This window comes from Lepisma saccharinum, chromosome 6, assembly GCF_977018435.1.
Source record: "Lepisma saccharinum chromosome 6, izLepSacc3.1, whole genome shotgun sequence".
Taxonomy (NCBI): Eukaryota; Metazoa; Arthropoda; class Insecta; order Zygentoma; family Lepismatidae; genus Lepisma; species Lepisma saccharinum.
Window position 1 is genome coordinate 17,285,114 of NC_139234.1, and position 23,219 is coordinate 17,308,332.

The 23,219-nt window shown below is 41.2% G+C and overlaps 1 protein-coding gene across 1 annotated transcript in view; it reads left to right on the forward strand.

Moving 5' to 3' along the window:
* Nucleotides 1–23,219, forward strand: part of LOC145988599 (dynein beta chain, ciliary-like) — a 292,854-nt gene that overhangs the window by 113,336 nt on the left and 156,299 nt on the right. The window contains exons 24-29 of the mRNA XM_083123590.1: nt 1,255–1,378; nt 2,898–3,046; nt 13,452–13,697; nt 15,474–15,698; nt 17,286–17,512; nt 18,274–18,403. Coding sequence (XP_082979716.1) covers nt 1,255–1,378; nt 2,898–3,046; nt 13,452–13,697; nt 15,474–15,698; nt 17,286–17,512; nt 18,274–18,403 — 1,101 coding nt within the window. The remainder of the gene's footprint in view (nt 1–1,254; nt 1,379–2,897; nt 3,047–13,451; nt 13,698–15,473; nt 15,699–17,285; nt 17,513–18,273; nt 18,404–23,219) is intronic.

Below are 23,219 nucleotides of genomic sequence, written 5' to 3' on the forward strand. Positions count from 1 at the left end.
TACTTAATACCAGTTTTTCATTAGTTCATTTTGTGTACATTTGATATTTGTATCTGTTTTACATGTGTGTGTGTGTATTTTACTGTGTGTAACACTCAATTGTGTATCAATCATTTCTTGCAAATTTTTTTTTATTTTTTTTATTTGATTTAGTTTATTTTACTTCGCGTTTTGTGCCTCTTGGCTAATTTGCGAAGATGGGGATGAGTGATGAAACGATGAAATTGATGAATGGACATTCACAAACAACCAAGCCCGACCGGGATTCGAACCCGGGACCCTTGGCGTCGCAGCGCGATGTGCTAACCACTCGGCCACAGGGTCGGGCCATTTCTTGCAAAAAACATTGTCTTTATCAGTTACTCTAACATAATGTTATTGGTACCTTACTGCATGACCATAGTGCTGTGTTTTGCCTCATGCTGTTATCAGCACTAATATTATTATTATTAATAATAATAATAATAATAATGTAGATGATCTGACACCCAGCGGAGCAACTCAAGCCTACTTATTGGTTTTGTGTAAATATCAACTGCATTCATACAAAAAATCAACCAAAACCAAACCTACTAGACTAGTAGCAAAGCAACAGTAATTTCCAAATATACTCTTTTCATTAAAATGGAAAATCAGGCTTTGACTATCGGTTAATTTTAAGGCTGACCCAAAACCACTTTGAACCAATATTGATGCTAGTGCCGATACACTGATTCCTACCAATCCAGTGCTTGAAAAGATTGTAACATTTTGAAGTATTTCAGAATATTTATAAATTTTCTTATGTAAATTCTTCTGTGGAATCATACAATGTCAATCAACCAGAATTACACTTTAAGATATTTTAAATTTACAAATTTCGCTGTTGTCATAGTGTTTGGCACAAAAGTAATAAACATTGACATTTTAAAGAAAATATTGGTTCAAACTTAATGACCAATTATTTTCTTGTTTCAACATTGTGCAGCAAAATTTTATTTCAAAATTAAATGTTAACTATTTTAGTAGTCCGATTATCTCTTATGGAATTTTTTTAATATTTTAAAGCAAAACTTTGGTAGATTGATGAGAAAATTAATATCAAGTATCAACATCAACATATTGGTTCAAACTAATATTGGCCCAGCCTCAATTTTGATTTTGCTATTAAATTTTGTTAACTATAAGTTGTAAAAAACAAAGATTAAGTTTAAAGAATTTGAGATGTACAAGCACTGTGCACCATTGAGAAACAAATGTTGATTTTTGTTACAGCAATTGTGGGATTATGGTTTCATCGTCTTATCCTGCATTGAAGAATGGAAGACGACACTTTGGAAGAAAGTTGATGTTGAGGGGATGGATATTGAATGCAAGAGATTCACCAAAGACTTAAGGGGTAGGTTTTTGGATTCATTATAATGAATGATAATTATCATTTCTTTGAAAAACAAGGTGTTAGTTGGTTGTTATATTTAGTAGGGATGGGCTAATACCACTGTGAACTAATATTGATAACCCTGCCAATACTCTTTACTGAATTCCACCAATACTGATACTTGAAATTGTAAGAGTTCAAAGTAGTTCAGAATATGAGTGAATTATAAGATTGAAGTTTTTAGTTGGAACTATATTACGTTTTTCGTTGGAACTACGTATATCGTAGCAACCTACCAGAGTTTTGCTTTTAAATATACATAATTTCATACAAGATAATAATTTAATCACAAAGTCCATATCTCTCCACACATTGTTGCAAAAATTAGGTAAATTATGTATCTTGCATACCTTCCAGTACATTTAGACTCTGGGGTTTTTGCAGACTTTGCAAGACATCGAGACTCCGATATAGTATTGGCCAGTATAGGTGATTAAATTTCAACTGTTGCTCTCCGATACCAATGGTGTCGGCCAATACCAATAACAACAGTATTGGTATCTGCTGAACCCTAACATTTAGTTCCTGTTAGCTTCCTTAGAACATCTTTTGTCTGTGTCACCCATCACTTCCTGCCTTTCTTCTTCCCAGTCTCCATTCATATAGTAATTTTAAAGTCTGACTCGATAGAGATGCTCATGACTCAATATCAGCCTGGTTCTATTGGAAATATCGGTTGGAATGTATTCACCAATACTGGCTGATACTTTCTGAAGTTGGGGTGGGGTATAGCACAGGATCCCCCAAAATGGCACGTGACATTTGGGCAGAATTGAATTATCCTGGAAGTATATAGAAAAATGGATTTCTGATTAAGTGGCAGGTATTTTAGAATTCTGATGTACTTCTTGAATATTTGAATCCAAAACTGTGTTAATTGCAGTGAAATATTTATAAATTAATATTTATCAGTTTTGTGAAAAAAAAAAAACTTTAACTATTACATTAAGCATTGGTATCGGTAAGAATTGGAAAGAGTATCAGCATATCAGTTCAAGCCCTAGTAATTTTCTAATACACCTTCTTTACTTCATCAACTCCTCAAACTGCAAAAATGTCTCTAAAGTTTAAAATGATAGCTACTATAGTTTAAAGTAAAGGACTTGTGTTTACTACTGTATCTCTCATTTCACAAAATATGAATAAAGAACTGATGCCACCGAAGTGGGAAGCGACATGCCGTATATGTCATTTGGCAATGAACCAATCAACAGCAACATTTTACACTGTAGTGGCATGATATGCTGCACAAGACTGCTATCAATTGGTGCAATCCCCATGTGATATGCAACACTCATCATTTGTTGTTTCAGTATGAAATCTCCTTTAAGACCTGGTGAAAAATGGCAGTGAACATACCTAGAACATCCATAGGTCTCATTGTGTTAATGCAGCAAAATCTTTACTATGCATGTTGCTTTCTGTTTGTGTGTGCAAATTTCAATTTACTTTCTGTCTATATATTCAATCCATCTTGTAGGAATGGATAAGGAAGTACGTGTCTGGGACGTTTATAATAAGTTGGAGTCAGCTGTGAAGAATCTGATGACATCACTACGTGCCGTTACTGAGCTTCAGAACCCTGCCGTAAGGGACCGCCACTGGGAGCAGCTGGTGAAGGCTACCAAGGTAATCTGCACCTTGATGCCTCTGGAAGATGTGGATTCCAATCCTTGGCAGATATTGGGTTTATTCTTTCATCTAATTTATGTAATCACTAGGATTACCAGATCTACTGACTGGAAATTCCTTGAATTCTGGGAATCATGCATTACTTTTTGACATTAGGAATTCTGCACATATTTTCTTCACAAGATGTAAAAAATGACCATATTTAATTCAAAATGCACATTTTCACCTTTTTAAGTTATCACCATGTACAGTCATGGACTCTTCTGGGTTGTAACAATCTCTCTGGCTTTCAATGGAATTATTACAACCCAGATATGTCCGTGACTGTACCTTCATTGAACATGTATATTATTATTATTATTTTGAGACATCTTCTAGGAGATTGGTCACTTAATTTAGATGACAAAAAAGGATAAGATGATCATTATTTCTTTTTTCCTTAATAAATGGTTTATGTCTCAAGTGTAATCTGTTGTTTCTAGATTTCAAGGTAAGGGTGATTGCCTATTTGAACTTTAAAAATGGAGATTGGCATTAACACTTACATTAATTGACTATTTTTATTGTACAAGATAGCCAGGATTACAATGCAATGTAATGTCAGTACAAGATAGTACGAGGGTGGTTTGAAAAGTTCTCGGAATCACCACCAGATGTCAGTGCTAGGACAACGAGGTTCCCGCATAGTAATAGGCCATCCTTTATTAATAAACACGTGGCGCGTCAGTGTTCTGGGTAGAGATCTGTGGTGCGGACATCACTTTGTAGTTGTTCCCGTGCAGTGCTTTGTGAAGATGGAAAAAATCGAGATTCGAGCGGTGATTAAGTACTTCGTAAAGAAAGGTATGAAAGCAAAGGAAATTCATGTCGATTTTCTGAACACACTGGGGGACTCTGCTCCTTCATATTCAACTGTTGCAAAGTGGACAAACGATTTTAAATTTGGTCGGGACAGCTTAGAAGATGATCCATGTAGTGGTCGCCCAAAATGTGCTACTATAACCAACCAAAGGTTGGGTATACATCCCCAATACATACAGGCAGCACTCCACTCCAACCAAAGTACAAGGCCAATTCAATCCAGGTAAAATTAATAGGAATAGACATTCCCAGATATGTTAAGATTAACAGAAATTAGGCCTAATTAGTAAAAGTATGATAAAACATCAAAATATTAAGTAATTAATAAGCCCCAGACCAAAATTCATTGGTTATCAAAAAGACAGCCTTTTGTGGAAAAACAGAATTCAGAGAGCACATGTTGTTTTTCATGCAAATTTTTTATTAATACAGATATTTTCAGGATAACATTTGTGCAACCACAAATTAACTGGCTTTCCCTGAAAATAACTCCAAGTCACAATTATATGTGCAAACAAACCACAAAAACATCAAAAAATCGATGTTTTTGGACAAAAGACAATCGGTCTCACAGCACCAGAGCCATCTGGTGAGAGTCAGTGGAACTAGCCCTGACTAGACTGCCATCTACTGGGCTTCTCGAGGTACTAGATGAAGGCAAGTAACACAAAGTGCTGTGGACCAATCAGATGGCCTCATGGGCGTGGCTACCAGACAATGAGTCTGAGATAGCTTTTAACATGAGAGGAAGCCATCTTGATTTCACTCTGTGTGGATAGTTGGTACAGTTAACATCGCTCCAAGTTTTGAGCCAGAGTAGGCCAGTGGAGAGAGGACAATGGAGTAGCCATTTGTGTTCCAACATGTGAAGTATCTATTAAGTGGTTGGAAATAGTCCTGTAGTGTATAATATGGACGAATTACAGCACTTGAAGTGCCATAAAGTGCATGGAACCAATATCCATGAAAATTCGGAAATTTTCAAAACCACATGGTGAGGACAATGAGCCTCCAGGAAACCATGATGCTTTGTATCCAAAGACATCCACGATTATTCGGCCCATCCTTTGTGATATAGCTCCCTGAAACAGTTCATTTGCAAGCCAATACCCATATGTCTTAAGATACCGCTATATTTTTAGTGCAGACCCACAAAAATCCCCCATTTATAGTTGGAGTGACAAGTGTTATTTCAAGGCCCATGTGTGATGAGGTGGAAGCAGAAGATGTAAGTACAATGCTTTTGTTACCCATTTTGTTGGTTTCATATGTAAGAACAAACCTATAAGTTTGTGCAGTGCTTGTATATAGTTAAATGTGATATTTCCCAGAATATTAAATGTGTCTTTCCAACATCTTGATTTATCAATTCATATTTGGGCGGGTAAGTCCGGGAAGCGTACCTCTCGCTCCGGAATAACTAGGCTGAAAGTCCCTATGATAAACCAGCAATCATTCCTCGGAATGGATGCTGGTCTACTGGGGACATCCTCCATGTTAATGGTCACTGGAGGACAGCGTAGAGCTGCACGGGGATGGGTGCGTCCAGGTTGCACAGCAGAGTAGTTTCATAGGTTCAATCAAGCCCAAAGTGGGTGAGTAGGTTAGGTTCTCCTATCCTATTATTCGGCAACGTAACCTGGAGGCACGTATCCCTGGACCAGCCGCGTAGACGAAGCTATTCAACTCCCGAATCTATCGTCTGTCTTTTTGTCTCGCTCGCGCGGATCGCAAGATTATGAGACTCAATACCGGCACTCCCCAAATATGAATACCAGATCAAGGTCGCTGGAACGGCCAGCAGGTCGTGGGTTCCCACCCAACGGTAGTGCAAGTACCAGTAGTAACCCCCAACTTGACCTCATTGTGGCAATGCTCCAGGAGCAAGCGAAAGTCTCTGAAAATGTTAGTCAGAAACTTGAGGCACAGGGTCAGAAACTTGATGCGAAACTTGATGCGCAGGGTCAGAAACTTGAAGCACAGGGTCAGAAAATTGATGCTCAGGGGAGGGAATTTGCCAAGGCTTCGGCGGAAGTAAATAGGAAACTTGAAGCCGTAAGGACGGAATTCCAGGCCAGACTGGACTCCATCCACAATGCCACCACGAAGACCTCAGAATTGTTAACCAAGCAAGTAGCGACCAACACCAATAGAATTAACCAAATAGAGATCCAATGTAATGACTTAGAGTTAAGGTTAGGAAGGGATTTTACACAAGTGTCAGGCCAGATTTCGGAACTGAGGGAACTCGTTGGCGAAGTGCAAGGCGGTGACAATCAGACCACCACAGCTCAAATTCTAGGGAGGTTAGATGCCCTAGAAAACATATGCAGAGAGCTCACTTGCAGTGACCACATGGTCACGATCGAGAACAGGGTTCTCGAGCAAGTGAGGAAGGAAATGCCGAACTGTCAGGCGGAAGGCCGCAGATCGCATGAATGCATTTCCGAGGGCCAAGTCACTGAGCAGCGCACCTCCTCACAACAAAGGGTTGGTGAGGAGCAGCTGCCAGCAGAACAAGGGTCTGACAATGCAAGCCTGATGAGGATTCTTGCTTGCCTGGAAGGGATGGAGAGACGAATAACTCAGTCCGCCCTTCCGCTGATGTCAGCTACCAAGCCCGTCTCACCTGCACGGAATGTGTCTGTCCACCAGGCCTTGTACCAAGCCAAACGACGACCTAAGGGTTACGAAAGCTCTGACCAGAGTAGTGGCTATGTGTCTCCCCCTAACAAGTACCACCCACTTGGTAACTCCCCGGAATCCAATTCCGAAAGCTCGGACGCCGAAGTCCGCAGCCAGAGGAAGAGGAAGAACCGGAGGAGGAACAAGAGCAAACCTAGGGTTAGGTTTGCTGATCTCAAACAGCTCCCAACCTTTAACGGGCAGGGGAACAGGCTGGCCTCCGATTTTGTGCAGGAGTTTGAGAGAGATCTCACTCTCCTGGAGGTAGATTTGGCGGATGCCCTCCAAATAATCTCGTTCTGTCTACGGGACGAGGCAGGGCAGTGGTACGAGAGGAACGAACGAAAGTTCAAGTCCTACTCAGATTTCAAAAGGCAGTTCCTCTCATATTTCCAAGGGGATGGGTGGAGAGCTTCTTCCCTTGCGAAGGCTCTCAACGAAAGGTACAACCCATCCCAGCACAGATCAGTGCACAAGTATTTCTGGCGCCAAGTCAAAATGATTAGGCTTGCGTTGCCAGAAATCGCCGACAACCAGGTTTTCACCCACGTTGTGCAACAGCTGCCGCGCAGCTTGAAGGACCAGTTAATCCTGGCTCCCTTCGTCTCTCTTCAGGAGGTGGCCAACTCCATACTTCGGTATGAGAGTGTGCAAGTGCCACAATATCCTGAGAGGGAAGTTGCAAGGCCAGCACGACCCAATTATGGGAAAACCACGACTCGCATTAACCGGACCTATGTGAGTCGTGGTCAGGGTGAAGCGAGCGGTTCGTCCAAAAAGGAGGACGCTCACATGTGCAAATCTGCGAGGGGCTCCCGGCCTAAGGAGTACCCAAACAGAACCAAGGTAGACCGGAGAAAGGGTGGAACATCCCAGCGTAAGAGTTCCGCCAGCTCACACGGGTCTTCCGAGCATCTCGCTGAGGTGCATCCAAATGTGCACAACCAGGGAAACTAGGTAGGCAACGTCCTGACGTGGGGAAGGGCGATGCCAAACCTAAACCTGTCCCACAATGTTCAGATTCATGCAAGCACACTCCACTGATAAATCAATATCAGGCAGTGGGTGACTCAATGTTGTCACGTCTTGCGCAAAGAAAATTCGGGTATCCTGTCCAAAGAGACAGTGATGGTAATTACCACATCGGACTTTGCATATCTGGACAAACCTCAGCGCAGTTGCTCAGTGCTTTGAGAAGGGAAAAGTGTGTTCATAAAAATGTGTTATTAATGGTATCCACAAATGATATGCTCCGAGGGAAGGACACCAACCAGGTGTTCCGGAACCTCCAGGATATCATTTACACCCTAAAGAGGAAAGGTGCTCCGAAGGTCATTGTTCTGAATCCTCCACCAGTTCCCAGGTTAGCCAATGAGAACCGACACAGGTTCTGCGCCATGTATGACTCACTAATTGCAAAAATATTATCCCTTGATGATAATAGCAATGTAAGGGTTCTGGATTCCTCATCGAAATTTGTGCACAAGGGCCAAGAAATGAACATGTTGCTGTTCGAAGAAACCATGGGTTACGGTCAAAACATGAGACCCGACCTGGTTCACTTCAGCCCACGAGGTATGGATGCCATACTCAATGCACTCGATGAGGTAAAATGGTTCACCAAACCAGGTCACACACCCAAGGGTAAACAAATGGAATCTCAACAGAGCGAGATTAATGTCATTCTGCCCTATGAGCAACCCTCGGGAAACTAGCCTGTGCTATTCTCGCTGGGGGTGATGGTGGCCAGGGTGTAACAATTCCTACTCGGTTAGTAAGCATGGAATTTAATAATGAGGAAACTCATTGATATATGTTTTGTACATTTTTCACTTCCCCAAAGAATCATAGTAGACAATGGTCCCCAGTTAGGGCCAAACAATTCACTCAGGAACTCCGTTATGGAACACTTTCATATTCCAACAGGTGAACAAACCGAATGGGATCAGCAATTGTTCATGGCTGTATCCCGGACGGCCGAAAGGCGAAACAAAGCCAACAATAAGGTAAATGAGTCACAGCATAACAGAACTGTGATCAAAGTGTATGATTTAGTTTTTCTTAAATCCCATCTCCAAAGCAAAGCTCTAGAGGGACAGACCCACAAATTGTTCCACACCTTCTTCGGTCCATTAGTTTGTAGTGATCAGGTGACGGATAACATATTTAATCTTGTTCATTGTGTTAGCGGTAAGAGCCTACCCAACCAACATGTGAATAACATGAAGTTGTGGAGGTGTAGCTATAAGGTGTATAGTCATTACATTGAGAAGCTCAGACTACTACATCCGGTGTTAGCATCGAGAGTACCTCAAAGAAGTTAATTCAAGCCAAGGGGCCTCTGAATTCAACGAGGACTCAACCTCAATCCCGACGGGGTGCAGCCGTTTCCCTACGACTTGCTTTGTCTGTTGGTAAGACGAGTAACTGCGCACAAATGGCTCCACCCTCGTACCCTTGTGATACTTCCCCATGGAAACTGTAGATGTCTGCTCGTCAGCTCTACGTTTCTTCCTAAACCCGATATCAGTAGGACCTAGGAGAGAAGTACGCGACGGTACGGCTCCTGCGCTATAGTATTAGTCGCATAAGAGGTATTGGTATCCCTCTAGCGCATCCAGGGTAAGACGCACGGAGAGGAGTGTACAACAGGTACAAGATGAGGAGAAAAAGCTACACATTTTTTTGAACACTAGTATTAATATATGTTAAAGGTCAGAGGTTTTGTGGATGAGGTTCTGTCTGGTCTGTGACATTCGCCCATTTGTACATAGGGTAGAAAAATTTATGTCAAGATCGTGTAAGGGATTATTTTATCATTGTATGCAAAAGTCAATTTCATTGTTGCATACAAAAGCCTATTTCATTGTTGAGTGTAATAGCCTACTTCATTGTTGAGTATAAAAGTCAATTTCATTGTTGTATACAAAAGTATTATTTCATTGTTGTATACAAGAGTATTATTTCAGTATTATATGCCAAGGCAATTTCATTGTGGGATAAAGGGTAATTTCATTATTGTCTACCAGGGCCATTTCTTTGTTGCACACAAAAGTGAGTCCAACCATCATATAGAGATTTATTTCCCTATGAGTGCAAATCTATGCTAGATCACCCACTACCAATCAAGCAAAATATTGTTTAGCAATCATTGGATATTTGCACTACCGATGGGCTGGGTTCGACCAAACCAGGGTTAGCGGTAATAGAAATATGCGAGCACCCCCAAACATATAGGGTTGTTTATGAGGAACAACCCAAAACCAACAAGGGTAAGGTCAAAGCCTGCGTGTGAAGTGGGGCCAGTGAGTACATCACTCCAACTCCCCCTCAGTGTCACCACAAAACCCCGGAGCAAACATACAAAAGTGCATGGTGTCATAGGCAGCAGCAGACCCACAAGCATATTATACCAGGAACTAGAGACAATCTTTTCAGCGTTCCAGCAAGATGGGGAAGCAGGGAGTGTGTCAGGGGTTCGTAATCGAACATTGACATCCAGAAACGAACCACCATGACAATCCGACAGACTTCACACAAGGAGTACATTCTACCGATTGTACACAATCTCAATGGGGAGCCAGGTCGAAGCATTGTTCCACCAAGCTAGCAACAAAAACATTTGCTGGCAACGGATGCTGCGCAAAGCCAGGCGACAGCGTGCTCCACCTAAGGAGATATTGAAGAACAATTGTGAGGCGACCAAACGTGGACAACATACAAAGGTGTATGGTGAACATTTCTTCAAGGTACTGCACCCTCAAGTGAGTGAGGGGCAGACAAGTAGATACACATCTAAAAATTACTATGCAGCTCAGGCCGAGTACAAAAACTGTATTCAGTGCGACAAAAAGCAGACATTATAACATGAACATTTATTGAAAACGTTTAAGTGTGTGTTATATTAACCATGTATATACCGTCTAGGAAGTCGTTCGATATATCAAACAGAACAATATCTCAAACATATATCCAAGTGACTGGCAAGAATAATTGCAAATTTATTTTCTTTCATGTATATGTTCTTTTCGGACCAGCGTGGTCATAACAATTCAGTGTGTATATAAATATTTTGTGTATGTATTTGGGTATAGTGTAGTAAAGGGTAAAGAAAAATGATCCGCTTCACGTATCCTTTTTCTTTTCCCGAGGGCCCGGGATATGTATAACCAACCAAAGGTTGGGTATACATCCCCAATACATACAGGCAGCACTCCACTCCAACCAAAGTACAAGGCCAATTCAATCCAGGTAAAATTAATAGGAATAGACATTCCCAGATATGTTAAGATTAACAGAAATTAGGCCTAATTAGTAAAAGTATGATAAAACATCAAAATATTAAGTAATTAATAAGCCCCAGACCAAAATTCATTGGTTATCAAAAAGACAGCCTTTTGTGGAAAAACAGAATTCAGAGAGCACATGTTGTTTTTCATGCAAATTTTTTATTAATACAGATATTTTCAGGATAACATTTGTGCAACCACAAATTAACTGGCTTTCCCTGAAAATAACTCCAAGTCACAATTATATGTGCAAACAAACCACAAAAACATCAAAAAATCGATGTTTTTGGACAAAAGACAATCGGTCTCACAGCACCAGAGCCATCTGGTGAGAGTCAGTGGAACTAGCCCTGACTAGACTGCCATCTACTGGGCTTCTCGAGGTACTAGATGAAGGCAAGTAACACAAAGTGCTGTGGACCAATCAGATGGCCTCATGGGCGTGGCTACCAGACAATGAGTCTGAGATAGCTTTTAACATGAGAGGAAGCCATCTTGATTTCACTCTGTGTGGATAGTTGGTGGTACAGTTAACATCGCTCCAAGTTTTGAGCCAGAGTAGGCCAGTGGAGAGAGGACAATGGAGTAGCCATTTGTGTTCCAACATGTGAAGTATCTATTAAGTGGTTGGAAATAGTCCTGTAGTGTATAATATGGACGAATTACAGCACTTGAAGTGCCATAAAGTGCATGGAACCAATATCCATGAAAATTCGGAAATTTTCAAAACCACATGGTGAGGACAATGAGCCTCCAGGAAACCATGATGCTTTGTATCCAAAGACATCCACGATTATTCGGCCCATCCTTTGTGATATAGCTCCCTGAAACAGTTCATTTGCAAGCCAATACCCATATGTCTTAAGATACCGCTATATTTTTAGTGCAGACCCACAAAAATCTCCCATTTATAGTTGGAGTGACAAGTGTTATTTCAAGGCCCATGTGTGATGAGGTGGAAGCAGAAGATGTAAGTACAATGCTTTTGTTACCCATTTTGTTGGTTTCATATGTAAGAACAAACCTATAAGTTTGTGCAGTGCTTGTATATAGTTAAATGTGATATTTCCCAGAATATTAAATGTGTCTTTCCAACATCTTGATTTATCAATTCATATTTGGGCGGGTAAGTCCGGGAAGCGTACCTCTCGCTCCGGAATAACTAGGCTGAAAGTCCCTATGATAAACCAGCAATCATTCCTCGGAATGGATGCTGGTCTACTGGGGACATCCTCCATGTTAATGGTCACTGGAGGACAGCGTAGAGCTGCACGGGGATGGGTGCGTCCAGGTTGCACAGCAGAGTAGTTTCATAGGTTCAATCAAGCCCAAAGTGGGTGAGTAGGTTAGGTTCTCCTATCCTATTATTCGGCAACGTAACCTGGAGGCACGTATCCCTGGACCAGCCGCGTAGACGAAGCCATTCAACTCCCGAATCTATCGTCTGTCTTTTTGTCTCGCTCGCGCGGATCGCACTACTACCCCAGAAATAATTGAAAAAGTGCATAAATTGGTCATGGAGGATCGCCGACTGAAAGTGCGTGAAATTGCTGAAGTTATAGGAATGTCATCTGAACGGGCGTATCACATTTTAAGAGTTGAATTGGATATGAGAAAATTATCTGCAAGATGGGTGCCGCGACTTTTAACACAGGACCATAAATGCATCAGAGTGGACATTTCCGAACAATGTTTGACTCGTTTTAAGAGAAACCAAACAGATTTTTTGCGCCGGTTTGTGACGACAGATGAAACGTGGGTCCACTACTATACCCCAGAGACAAAACAACAGTCAAAGCAGTGGAAACATGTTGATTCACCACCACCAAAGAAAGCAAAGGCAATACGGTCGGCCGGAAAGGTAATGGCGTCAGTGTTTTGGGATGCGAAAGGGATTCTGTTGATTGATTATCTTCCCACTGGTCAAACAATTACGGGACAATACTACGCTAATCTCCTCGACCAACTAAAGCATAAGATACGGGAAAAGAGGCCAGGTTTGGCAAGAAAGAAAATCATCTTGCATCAGGACAATGCACGCCCTCACACAAGTGTCGTTGCCAAGGCAAAAATTCATGAACTTGGTTACGAATTGTTGCCACATCCGCCTGATTTGGCTCCCTCAGACTTCCATCTTTTCCCCAAACTCAAAAGTTTCCTCGGTGGACGGAGATTCTCTTCGAAGGAAGAACTAATAGCCGAAGTTGACACGTATTTCACAGGCCTGGAGGAATCTAATTTTCGAGATGGGATCAAGGCATTGGAACATCGCTGGACCAAGTGCATTAGTGTACAGGGAGACTACATTGAAAAATCAAAAAAAATCACTGTTGTAAGTTGTTTCTTTCTACTCCATTTCGAGAACTTTTCAAACCATCCTCGTACTTTGTTATAATATTGTTGCCTCTTCTTTTTTGCAACTGACATTCTATTCCATTGTTTTCTGTCCTCTTGAATAAAGACACACATTCAATATGTGAAAACAAGTAAATGAAAAAATTCTAGCTAATGAAGAAACGAAAATTCTTTCAAATATTAATTTCAACAACTGTGTGTGTTTCTCCCAGGTGCCTTTTGTTATGGATGAGCGGACAACCCTGGCTGACCTTCTGGCCCTGCACCTGCATCAGTTTGAGGAGGAGGTGAAGGAGATTGTGGACAAGGCTGTGAAGGAGATGGGTATGGAGAAGACGTTGAAGGAGCTGAACGTCACGTGGGCTACCATGGAGTTCGAGCACGAGATCCACCCTCGCAGAAACTGGAAGCTGCTCAGAGCAAGCGAGGAGCTCATCGAGACACTCGAGGAGAATCAGGTATGGCATTCTTCTTTATCCATCATTATCTTGTAATGTACACAACAGCATGTCTATGTTTGTTCATATTTCAAAATAAATGGGGGTGAGTGTAACTTTTGTAACAGGCTAATGTTTTCTTAATGGATAAAACAGTGGAAACGCAATTTTACATTTTTGAGGGGCTAAAGTGAAGAAACATAAATTATATGAAAATTACAACACTTTGCTCTATTTGGCCATGAAGATTGCATGTCTAATAGGGGAATATGTAAAATCAGTATTCCATGGTACAGTCATGGACAGTTCTGGGTTGTAACAATCCTATTGACTCTTAATGGGATCGTTACAACCCAGAACTGTCCGTGACTGTACATTGCGGAATGCCAGTTTAACCAAAAGCTGTTGTACCTCACTAGGGAAAAGGGTTTTGAGTGACACCTCATTTGATCAGTCTCTTAATTTCAAACACTGAGAATAAGTCATGAAAAACTTATATGTCATAACATGAAAACTCATAGGGTGAGCAGAAGGAGTGATGGTATTTTGAAAATTCATGGTGACCTCCTAATTGGAGGTCCAAGGCTTTGAAAATTTTAAATGGGAAACAAGTTTCCATGCATATGAGTGGTCAACTACTTTGTGCAAAGAAAGTTTTTGGCTACCTGTATAAAAAAATTGTTCCTTTTGAAATTTTCTTGAAATTAGGAGACCTATCAAACAAGGGGTTACTTGATCCCCTTTCCTATTTAAAATTTTCAAGCTGCTCCTAGTGAGGCACCACCCTTGACTCGCCACCTGGGTTTTGATAAATTGATGTTCACAGATTTTGCAATTAATTATCCATTCAGAAACTATTAGCCTGCTTCTTCGAAGTTACATACTTGCCCTCTGTAAGAACACAAATTATACATATTGTTATGTACCTTCAAGATATACAGTTACCACATTAGAAAAATTAATTTATTAATTCCCATGCCCAGGGCTTGAAAAATCCCGGCCAAGGCGACTGACAATTTCAGCTTGGTGACTGTGATTTTGCCGCTGTAATATTAGTTTTTTTAAAAATTGTATGTACAAAATTTTGAAGATTCTAAGTTCAAATTGCTGCACATTGTGAGTTAGCAAATGATTTTTTGCAACATTGTGCACATTTCATAGAATCAGTAACAATTTCTTACTCTTTGCCCCCCTCTTCCCACTTTCTCTCAGCAAGCACTTTGTAACTAAATGCTCACATGATTTAGCGATGTCTTGAATACGGTGATGCTCAATTTTTTATAGTATGTACATATGTACAATTGCTAGTAGGTGGCACTACTTGAAGGTCAAGACTGGAGTTCTATTAATACATTGGGGGTTCACGGACCTGATTGAAGTTATTCTTACATGAATATATCAGTGTGACTCCATGTGTGCCCAACACAAAATTCTGATAAATTGGGAATATTTCTTCAACAAACTACAGTTAATACATCAGTGGATAGCCTCTGAACACAAAGGTAAGTTTGTACCTTTTAAATTCCAATATAAAGATAAAAAAAATTATAGTACATGATGCATTTGTATTTTCACTAGCCATTGATTTATTTCCTGGCGCCTGGCTCTGAGAAGATTTTTTTGAGCCCTGCCCATGCCTAATATAGTTCTAAATGAAAAATGACCAACGTAGCAAAAAAATAAAATATCATATCTGTCCTTCTTAACAAATTATAATGCACCAAATACCATTTGCTTGGGAAATACAGCCTGTGGTTAAAAAAGATAATATCTCACCCTTTTTTGCCTCCACAACAGAATGCCCTTCAGAATATGCTGACATCAAAGTTCATTGGCTTCTTCTTGGAGGAGGTTTCTGCATGGCAGCAGAAACTCTCATATGCCGATCAGGTGATTGGCATTTGGTTTGAGGTCCAGAGAGCTTGGACCCATCTGGAGTCCATCTTCATTGGCTCCGAGGACATCCGGAAGCAGCTACCAGAGGACACACGGAGATTTGAGAAGATTGATTCAGAATTCAAGGTAGGCGAATTTTCTTTTTTTTCGTGAATCTCTTTATAAGTTTCATGCTTCTTTGTATTATACACTTGCAAAGAGTGAGCATTCTTTTCTGCCATATTTATATTTGTGTTCATTGTTAACTAAAATTAACTGAAGCTTTTTTTTTTTGGTTCTATAACACTATAAACATAATAACATTCACAGTTATTTTCCTCATGCTTAATAAAAAAGCACAGATATTATATGTTAAAGTGGATAATGGAACTCCAGTATAACCAAACAGTTAACACTGTTGTCTTTGGCAATTTGATTCCTGGTCGAAGATCCAACATTTTGTTGTTTAGTCAGCTCTGTGAGGACAATTGGAGAGCTGCTGAAAGGAATAGCAGTTAATGCTGAGCTGATGTATTGGTGTTGGCTGATACCAGTGATGTTATTATTAGAAAGTAGTGGTTCAGATTTAATGAGTAGTAATAACCACCATTTTTGCAGTGTAAATATCCTGGAAATTATGCAAAATAATTTGCGTTCTTTTGGTGACAGCATTGTAGAAAGAAATTAATTTTTTCATTACGTTGTTATATATGGGAAATTATGGATATTCAAAGCAAAATTTTGTACGTGGATATGGTATAGTTTTTTTTAAAAAAAGAACATATTTATTTATTCAAACTGTAAATTGTTTCAATTTTCAATTACTGGAATCAGCAACCATGTAATCAGTAAGGAGAATTTCTACCAGTATTGGGTTAAAGTAATATTGACTCAGCCCTAATAGTAGAGTACTCTCTGGTCTCAAAAGTAAGAAAATAGCAGCTTTGGGACTCTTATGCTCTGAGCTTGAATCACCCAATGAAGAGCTGCTTGACAGGCTCTGGACCCCAAAGGGCTGTTGCATCATATAGTTTAGTTTAAAATATTTTGTGTGTGTGTGTGTGTGTTTATTCTCAAGTGAAACTTGACTCCCACATGAATGATAATACATATGATTGTAACATACTAGATATGACAGATGGTAGGTAAAGATGTGCCACGACATGACATGTCATTTTGGGAGTATATTGCAGTGTTATGAGGATTCATATTTGTATGATTCTTACAGCAGATTTAAAGTGTGTCATAACTAGTTTTAACACTACAATGATTAAAAGATGTAATTTATTATTCCTCTGCTCGTATCTATGGTTTTCCAAATGCAAAGCCATTATTTTTAGCATAGGAATGTTCTTACAGATTGTCAGTGAAGCCACAGCCATTATATACGAGTATGGAAGGAATTCTTGTAAACCTTCTGTGGTTTCCTGTTTTTTATGATGTTGCTGCACTGCTAATGAATGCTTCCTATAGGTCCTCCATTTGGGAATCCATGTTCAAATGTATAAAATATAATAACAGTCACGTAACTGTGCATGCACTTTTGAGCATGGGTGTATGTTGTTACGTTTTTAACATGGTTCTATGAACTGAAGACCTGAGCAAAGTACCCACACTGTCTCGCCGCCAGTAGTTCTAGGTTCGAATTCTGACGTGTGCATGGGTGCTCATATTTAGCCAAAAATGTCAGAAAGGCAATGTAAAAGAAAAATACAAATGTGATCCTTTCTGCAGGGCCTGATAGATGATTTGACCAGAACGACTAATGTAATAGTGACAACCAATAAACCAGGGTTGTATGAGAAACTGATTGCCCTCCAGAAGCAGCTCACCCTTTGTGAGAAAGCCCTTGCGGATTACCTGGAGACAAAGAGGCTTGCTTTTCCCCGCTTCTACTTCGTGTCATCTGCAGATCTTCTGGATATCCTGTCGAAGGGGAACCAACCAGAAGCAGTCTGCAAGTAAGATTTTTTTTTATTACTAATATATTAATGAGAAAATTGTACTGATCTGATTGATAGATTACAGATATAACAGGGCTCCCACTAACCTCGAATCCTAACAAACCTGAAAAAGTTGGAGAATGTAAAATGTTATTGTTGTACATTTGCTGAATAAATATTTTTGACGTATGCTAGGGATGGGCCGATACTGATAAAGTTCCGATGTAAAATTTACCGATATCAATAACAGATATTCTACCGATCTGATATAAAATTCCAAATGGTTCACTGACTTCCTTAATAAATGTAGTTACAAGATAAACCAAACTTTTATAATGGAAAAGAAGTTGTATATTTAGACATTTACTTAACAAAAAAACAAAACATGGAATAGAGATTATATGTTTACATCCATAAAAATTATAACAAAATGGCACAATATTGCATTATATTTTAAGATATTTTACCGATAAACTGATACACGAAAATGCCTATATCGGTCAATACCAATAGAGTAGCAATTAATCTGTCCCATCCCTAATGTATTTTGAAACTCTAAGAAATGGTATCTTGTGCTTCCAGAACCACCATTTTCAATTTTCACACTTAGAATAAACCAGAAAGGGAGTTACTTAAGTAAAAACATTTCATTTATGTATTTTCTTTGATTGGTTCAGTGTGACTTAAATGAAAGCAACTAAAAATCTCAGTTTGTATAAGGCATCATTGTTTATAGTTTCTGTAAAGAATTGTGTAATGTTTAACTTTTTTTTATGTAGGCATCTTTCAAAATTGTTTGATGCAATGGCAAGATTGGAATTCCGTAAAGGCACGAAGACTGCAAGAGGAATGTATGCGAAGGACGGGGAGTTTGCTGCTTTTGATGCCGATGCTGAATGTTCTGGTCCTGTAAGTTGTTTTGTGTTACCCTTTATACTTAAGAACAGCCTATCATTTAAAAAAGGGTGGTATTTCATACCGCAGTCCCGCACTGTGGCCTTTCAGTCTAAGGCATCATGCTTTGGGCTCTGGCTACTGCACGTGCACAGATTCCAGTCTCCTTGGGAAAGAGTAACAACATTTCTCATGAGATTTCAGCCTGTGTATGGGACTGGTGGCCACCTACCATCATGAAGAAATTGGGGAGTTACGAATGAGAAGTGTAACCCAGTCATGGAAACCTATATCAATTACTGGGGGCTCGTCGTGCTAACCACACGTCACCCTGTAAGTGGTTGGATGATTTCACCTCGGCAGTTGGAAGTGAGGTCAGCAGTTGCGCAGTCACGGGCTTTTGCACTATGGGTTATTTATTATTATTATTTCATGCTGCACATTTGGCAACATATTAGAAACAACAGAGACAAACTCATGACCAGTGCCTTCGTTTTGTTGATATTCCAATTTTGAGATTGACCTCAATGCTTCTTCAAAGTTGGGAGACAAGTACAAGGCATGTAAAAAAAAGTTACAACATGGCTAAAATGACAAACCTTAGCAGTGGTGGATCCAGAAGTTACAGTTTGGACTGGGCGAATTTCAGTCTGGTACCTTCCCTCACCGAGAATCAATTCTAACCTGCACTATATAAACAATATATGGTTCTATTAACAGGAACAAACTATTTTGTAGTAGAGATTAGCATGTTAAAAAAATAATGTAAAAAATATGGGTCCAGAACTGGAATAGATGGTCATTAATTGTACGTTCGAACAGATGTGCTCGGGTTACGAGCCAGGTTAAATCAGCGTTAGCTTCCAACATTTCAAGTGCATACATTGCTCTCATGTAATGTATGCACTTGCAATGTATGCGCTCGAAACATTGGAAGCTAACACCGATTTAACCTGTCTGGTAACCCAAGAACATCTGTTCGAATCACGTCGCCAGGAAAGCTACAATTCATAATTGTATGTTGTTCTTATCATAATTTCTCTCATTGTTACAGTAAACTGAACAATTCAATATGAGGTGTCCAATGAATAAACAAAGAAGCAACAACCCATTGTCTGCAGTGGTCTCAGATTTGATCCCCTAAATAAAACCAATCCCAATTATCTGTGTTAAATAATTATCCTATTATTTTTATTGTGTGCCTCATTGCACATTTGAAAACCACCAAAAATTGTCTCTTCCCTTGAAAAGACACTATAATATCCCAAATTCTCCAAAATTAGTTTTTAAAATTCCTTCTAGACCATTCAATTTAAATTTTGTGCTTTGCTTTTGTTGTCTGGACAGCTATTACTTTTGTGGCACTGGAAGTTTATTTTCTATCACAGATATTTTGGTAACAGCAAAAGGAAACCACAGGTTTACTAGAATACACTTGAAGGAATTCTAAACACAAGTAATTTTTCAGAACTTGGAATATCGCAGTGGCTTCTCAAAAGGAAAATAATTTTTGAAAATGACTGCTACGTTAGACCAAAGAATCATAACATGCTTCACAACTGGCAACATCATTTTGATTCATGGCTCTCACCAGTCTACAGGTTAAAGAAAATTAATTACTTCATGGTTGACCCTAGTGAAAGCTCTGGTGGACATTGGTGAATTCCAGAATGTAGAAGCATTTATAAGTGGTTCACCAGCCCGTGCACTAGAAAGCACAGTTTCTCATTGTGTGTTATAAGGATCGTTCAAGTGAAACATAGAAGACAAAGCTGGCAACACTGCAAGTATTTGACAGAAAGGCTAGATGGTGGCAGCACTCTAGGGCTTTGTGGTTCGTAGTAACAGAACATAACGTGCACAGTCTGTTGCATGCGTCTGCTGAGTAGAGGAGGAAGTGGAAGCACAAGGGGTGTGTAATGGATATGTCCAAGCACGTACAATGGTACATCATTCAATTCATGTGCAAATAATGTCTGCGAGTGAAATCGTTCGGCGAATGCAAGCCGTGTACGGGGATGCATGTTTCAAAAGAAGCACAGTGTTTAAGTGGTGTGCCAAGTTTCGAGGTGGGCAGATATTGATGGGGAATCTCCCACGACCAGGACAAGTGCCTGTAATCAATGAGGACAAGATTGCAGCTGTGGACAATCAAGCGGTTCAATATGCTGCTGAAGAGTGGTTTGCGGTGGAATGTTATGGAACATCCACCGTACAGCCCAGATCTTTCCTCTTGTGACTTTCACATGCTTGGTCCACTGAAGAAGGCTCTGAAGCAGCGGCGTATACTCTGGGTCATCTAGGTAATCACAGATGACCCGGCTGTATTTTTTTTAATATATATATATATATATATAAATAAAATAAGGTAAAAGGAAACACTCACCGGACAGTAGGAAAATTCAAAATTTTCGCTAATTTATAGCATCATCGGTGTGAGGAGAAACAGAAGACAGAACCGGAAGTTGGGGTCCTGCAGAGTTGCCAGGTCCCCATTGAAGAAGAAGCGGTGCGTAGAACGAAAAAAACACTGTTTCGTCACCAGGCTCGTCGTAAACTGTGAGTGTGTAGGATGAGTTGGGAGGGAGGGCGGGAGGGTGGGTGAGGGTTGGGCATTACTGGGTGGCCTTGTTCAGGCCAGGTGGAGTGGTTGCACTCATGGCCGATATATAGGCCCTCTCCCATCTTTTGCGAACAGAGGTGTTGGCTGGTTGGGGTAGGAGGTGGATGATCGCTACCCAGAAGCAGTCGTTGAAACTGATGTTGTGGTGGTTGGTGTGGACGGCGACAGTGAAGTCCAGGTTGTGGGTGGAGGAGCGGTGGTTATTGATGCGAAGGTTGAGGGCCGTTGATGTTTCCCCCAGGTAAAAATCACCACAGATGTTGCAGGTGAGGATGTAGATAAGGTTTGAGGCATGGCAGGTCCCTTTGGGATGGAGGGTAAATTTGCCAGTGGCCGTGTGCACCTGGAGGGTGTGAGAAGTGATGAGGATGGGACAGGTCTTGCACCTGGGTCGGTTACATTTATGGGCAGGGGGTGTTGGATGTGTGGTGAAGGAGTGTTGTGGACCAGGATGTTTTGGAGGTTAGGGGGGCGTTTGAAAACCACCCTGGGTTTGTCGGGAAATATGTTTTTGGTTTCGGGATCACTGTGGAGGATTTTGAGAAGAGAGTGCAGTGTGTGCCTGATTTTGTTGAGGTGGGGATGATATTGGGTGATGAGTGCAGGTGGGTTGGTGGCAGCAGGTTTCTTGGTGGTAGTGGTATGTGAGGCAGCTCGTGATATTTGCTTGGTGACCAGGATGGAGGGATATCCACGGTTAACCAGGGCCTGGTGTAGGCGGAGGTTATAATTCTGGCGGGAGGTGGGTGAAGTGTTCAGGCGCTGTCCCCTGAGGGCCAGAGAGAATGGAATTGCTTTTTTGGTGTGGAACGGGTGGGAGCTGGAGAAGTGTAGGTATTGCATGTGGTTGGTGGGTTTTATGTGGATGGAGGTAGTCAGGTGTCCTCCCTCGATGTGCACGTCCACATCCAGGAAGGTGATCTGGTTGGGGGAGTGTGTCCAGGTGAATTTTAGGGAACGGAAGTGGTTAAGTTGGTCCAGGAAGGCTGACAAGGATGGTTCTCCATGTGTCCAGAGCATGAAGATGTCGTCGATGAAGCGGAGCCAGAGGAGGGGTTGGAGGGGTTGGGTAGCCAAAAACTCTTGCTCAAGTTGGCCCATGAAGAGGTTTGCATAGGATGGGGCCATTCTGGTACCCATGGCTGTACCTCGGATCTGTAGGAAATTTTGGTTTTCGAAGGTGAAGTTGTTACAAGTGAGGACAAGGTGGGCTAGGTGGGTCAGGAAGTTGGTGCTGGGGTTGTGAGGTTTGGGTCTGCTATTGAGATAGAATTCTATGGAGCGGAGGCCATGGGAGTGAGGTATGTTGGTGTAGAGGGAAGTGACATCAATGGTGGCAAGGATGGTATTTGGGGGCAATGGCGGGAGGGTGCTGATTTTCTGGAGGAAGTGGTTGGTGTCACGGAGGTAGGAGGGCAGAGCTTTCACAAGAGGCTGGAGATGGGGAGTCAACAAAGGCTGAGATTCGTTCTGTAGGTGAGTTATAGCTGGACACAATGGGTCTGCCAGGGTTGCCAGGTTTGTGGATTTTGGGCAATAGATAGAAGGTGGGGGTGCGGGGATTGTCGGGTATTAACATGGCGGTGGTACGAGCTGTTAGGCCTTCAGGTGGGCCTCGGGTGTGGATGAAGTCCCGGATTTTGGTGAGGTGTTCGGCGGATAGGTCAACTGTGGTGGGTTTGTAGGTGGAGGGGTCAGCCAGCTGGCGGTTGGCTTCCGCCAGGTAGTCTTGAGAGTTCAAGACCACCGTGGTGGACCCCTTGTCAGCTGGGAGGATTTTGATGTTGTGGTTGTTGCGGAGGTCTCTGAGAGCTTTCTGTTGGGGGGGATTGAGGTTAGGTTGGTTGTGAAAGTTATTTAAGAATGAGCTGTCAGAGGTGGTGGAAATGACGGCAGTGATGTATCTTTCCAAGGGGTGGTTGGTGGGCAGGGGGGGGTGGATCTTGGGAGGAGGGGGGGGCTAAATTGAAGGAGGCTCGGGTGGGTTTCACTGGTAGTAGTTTGGAGTGAGGGATTTTTGGCCCAGAAATGTTGCCATCGGAGGCTGCGAGCAAATGTGTGTATGTCAAAAAGTAGGCGGAATTGGTTGGGGGGAGTTGTGGGGGAGAAGGTGAGGCCTTTGGATAAAACAGCTATTTCATCAGTGCTCAGTTTATGGCTGGATAAATTGAGTACAGTCTGGTTGTTTTTGAGTGGGTTAGGGTCATT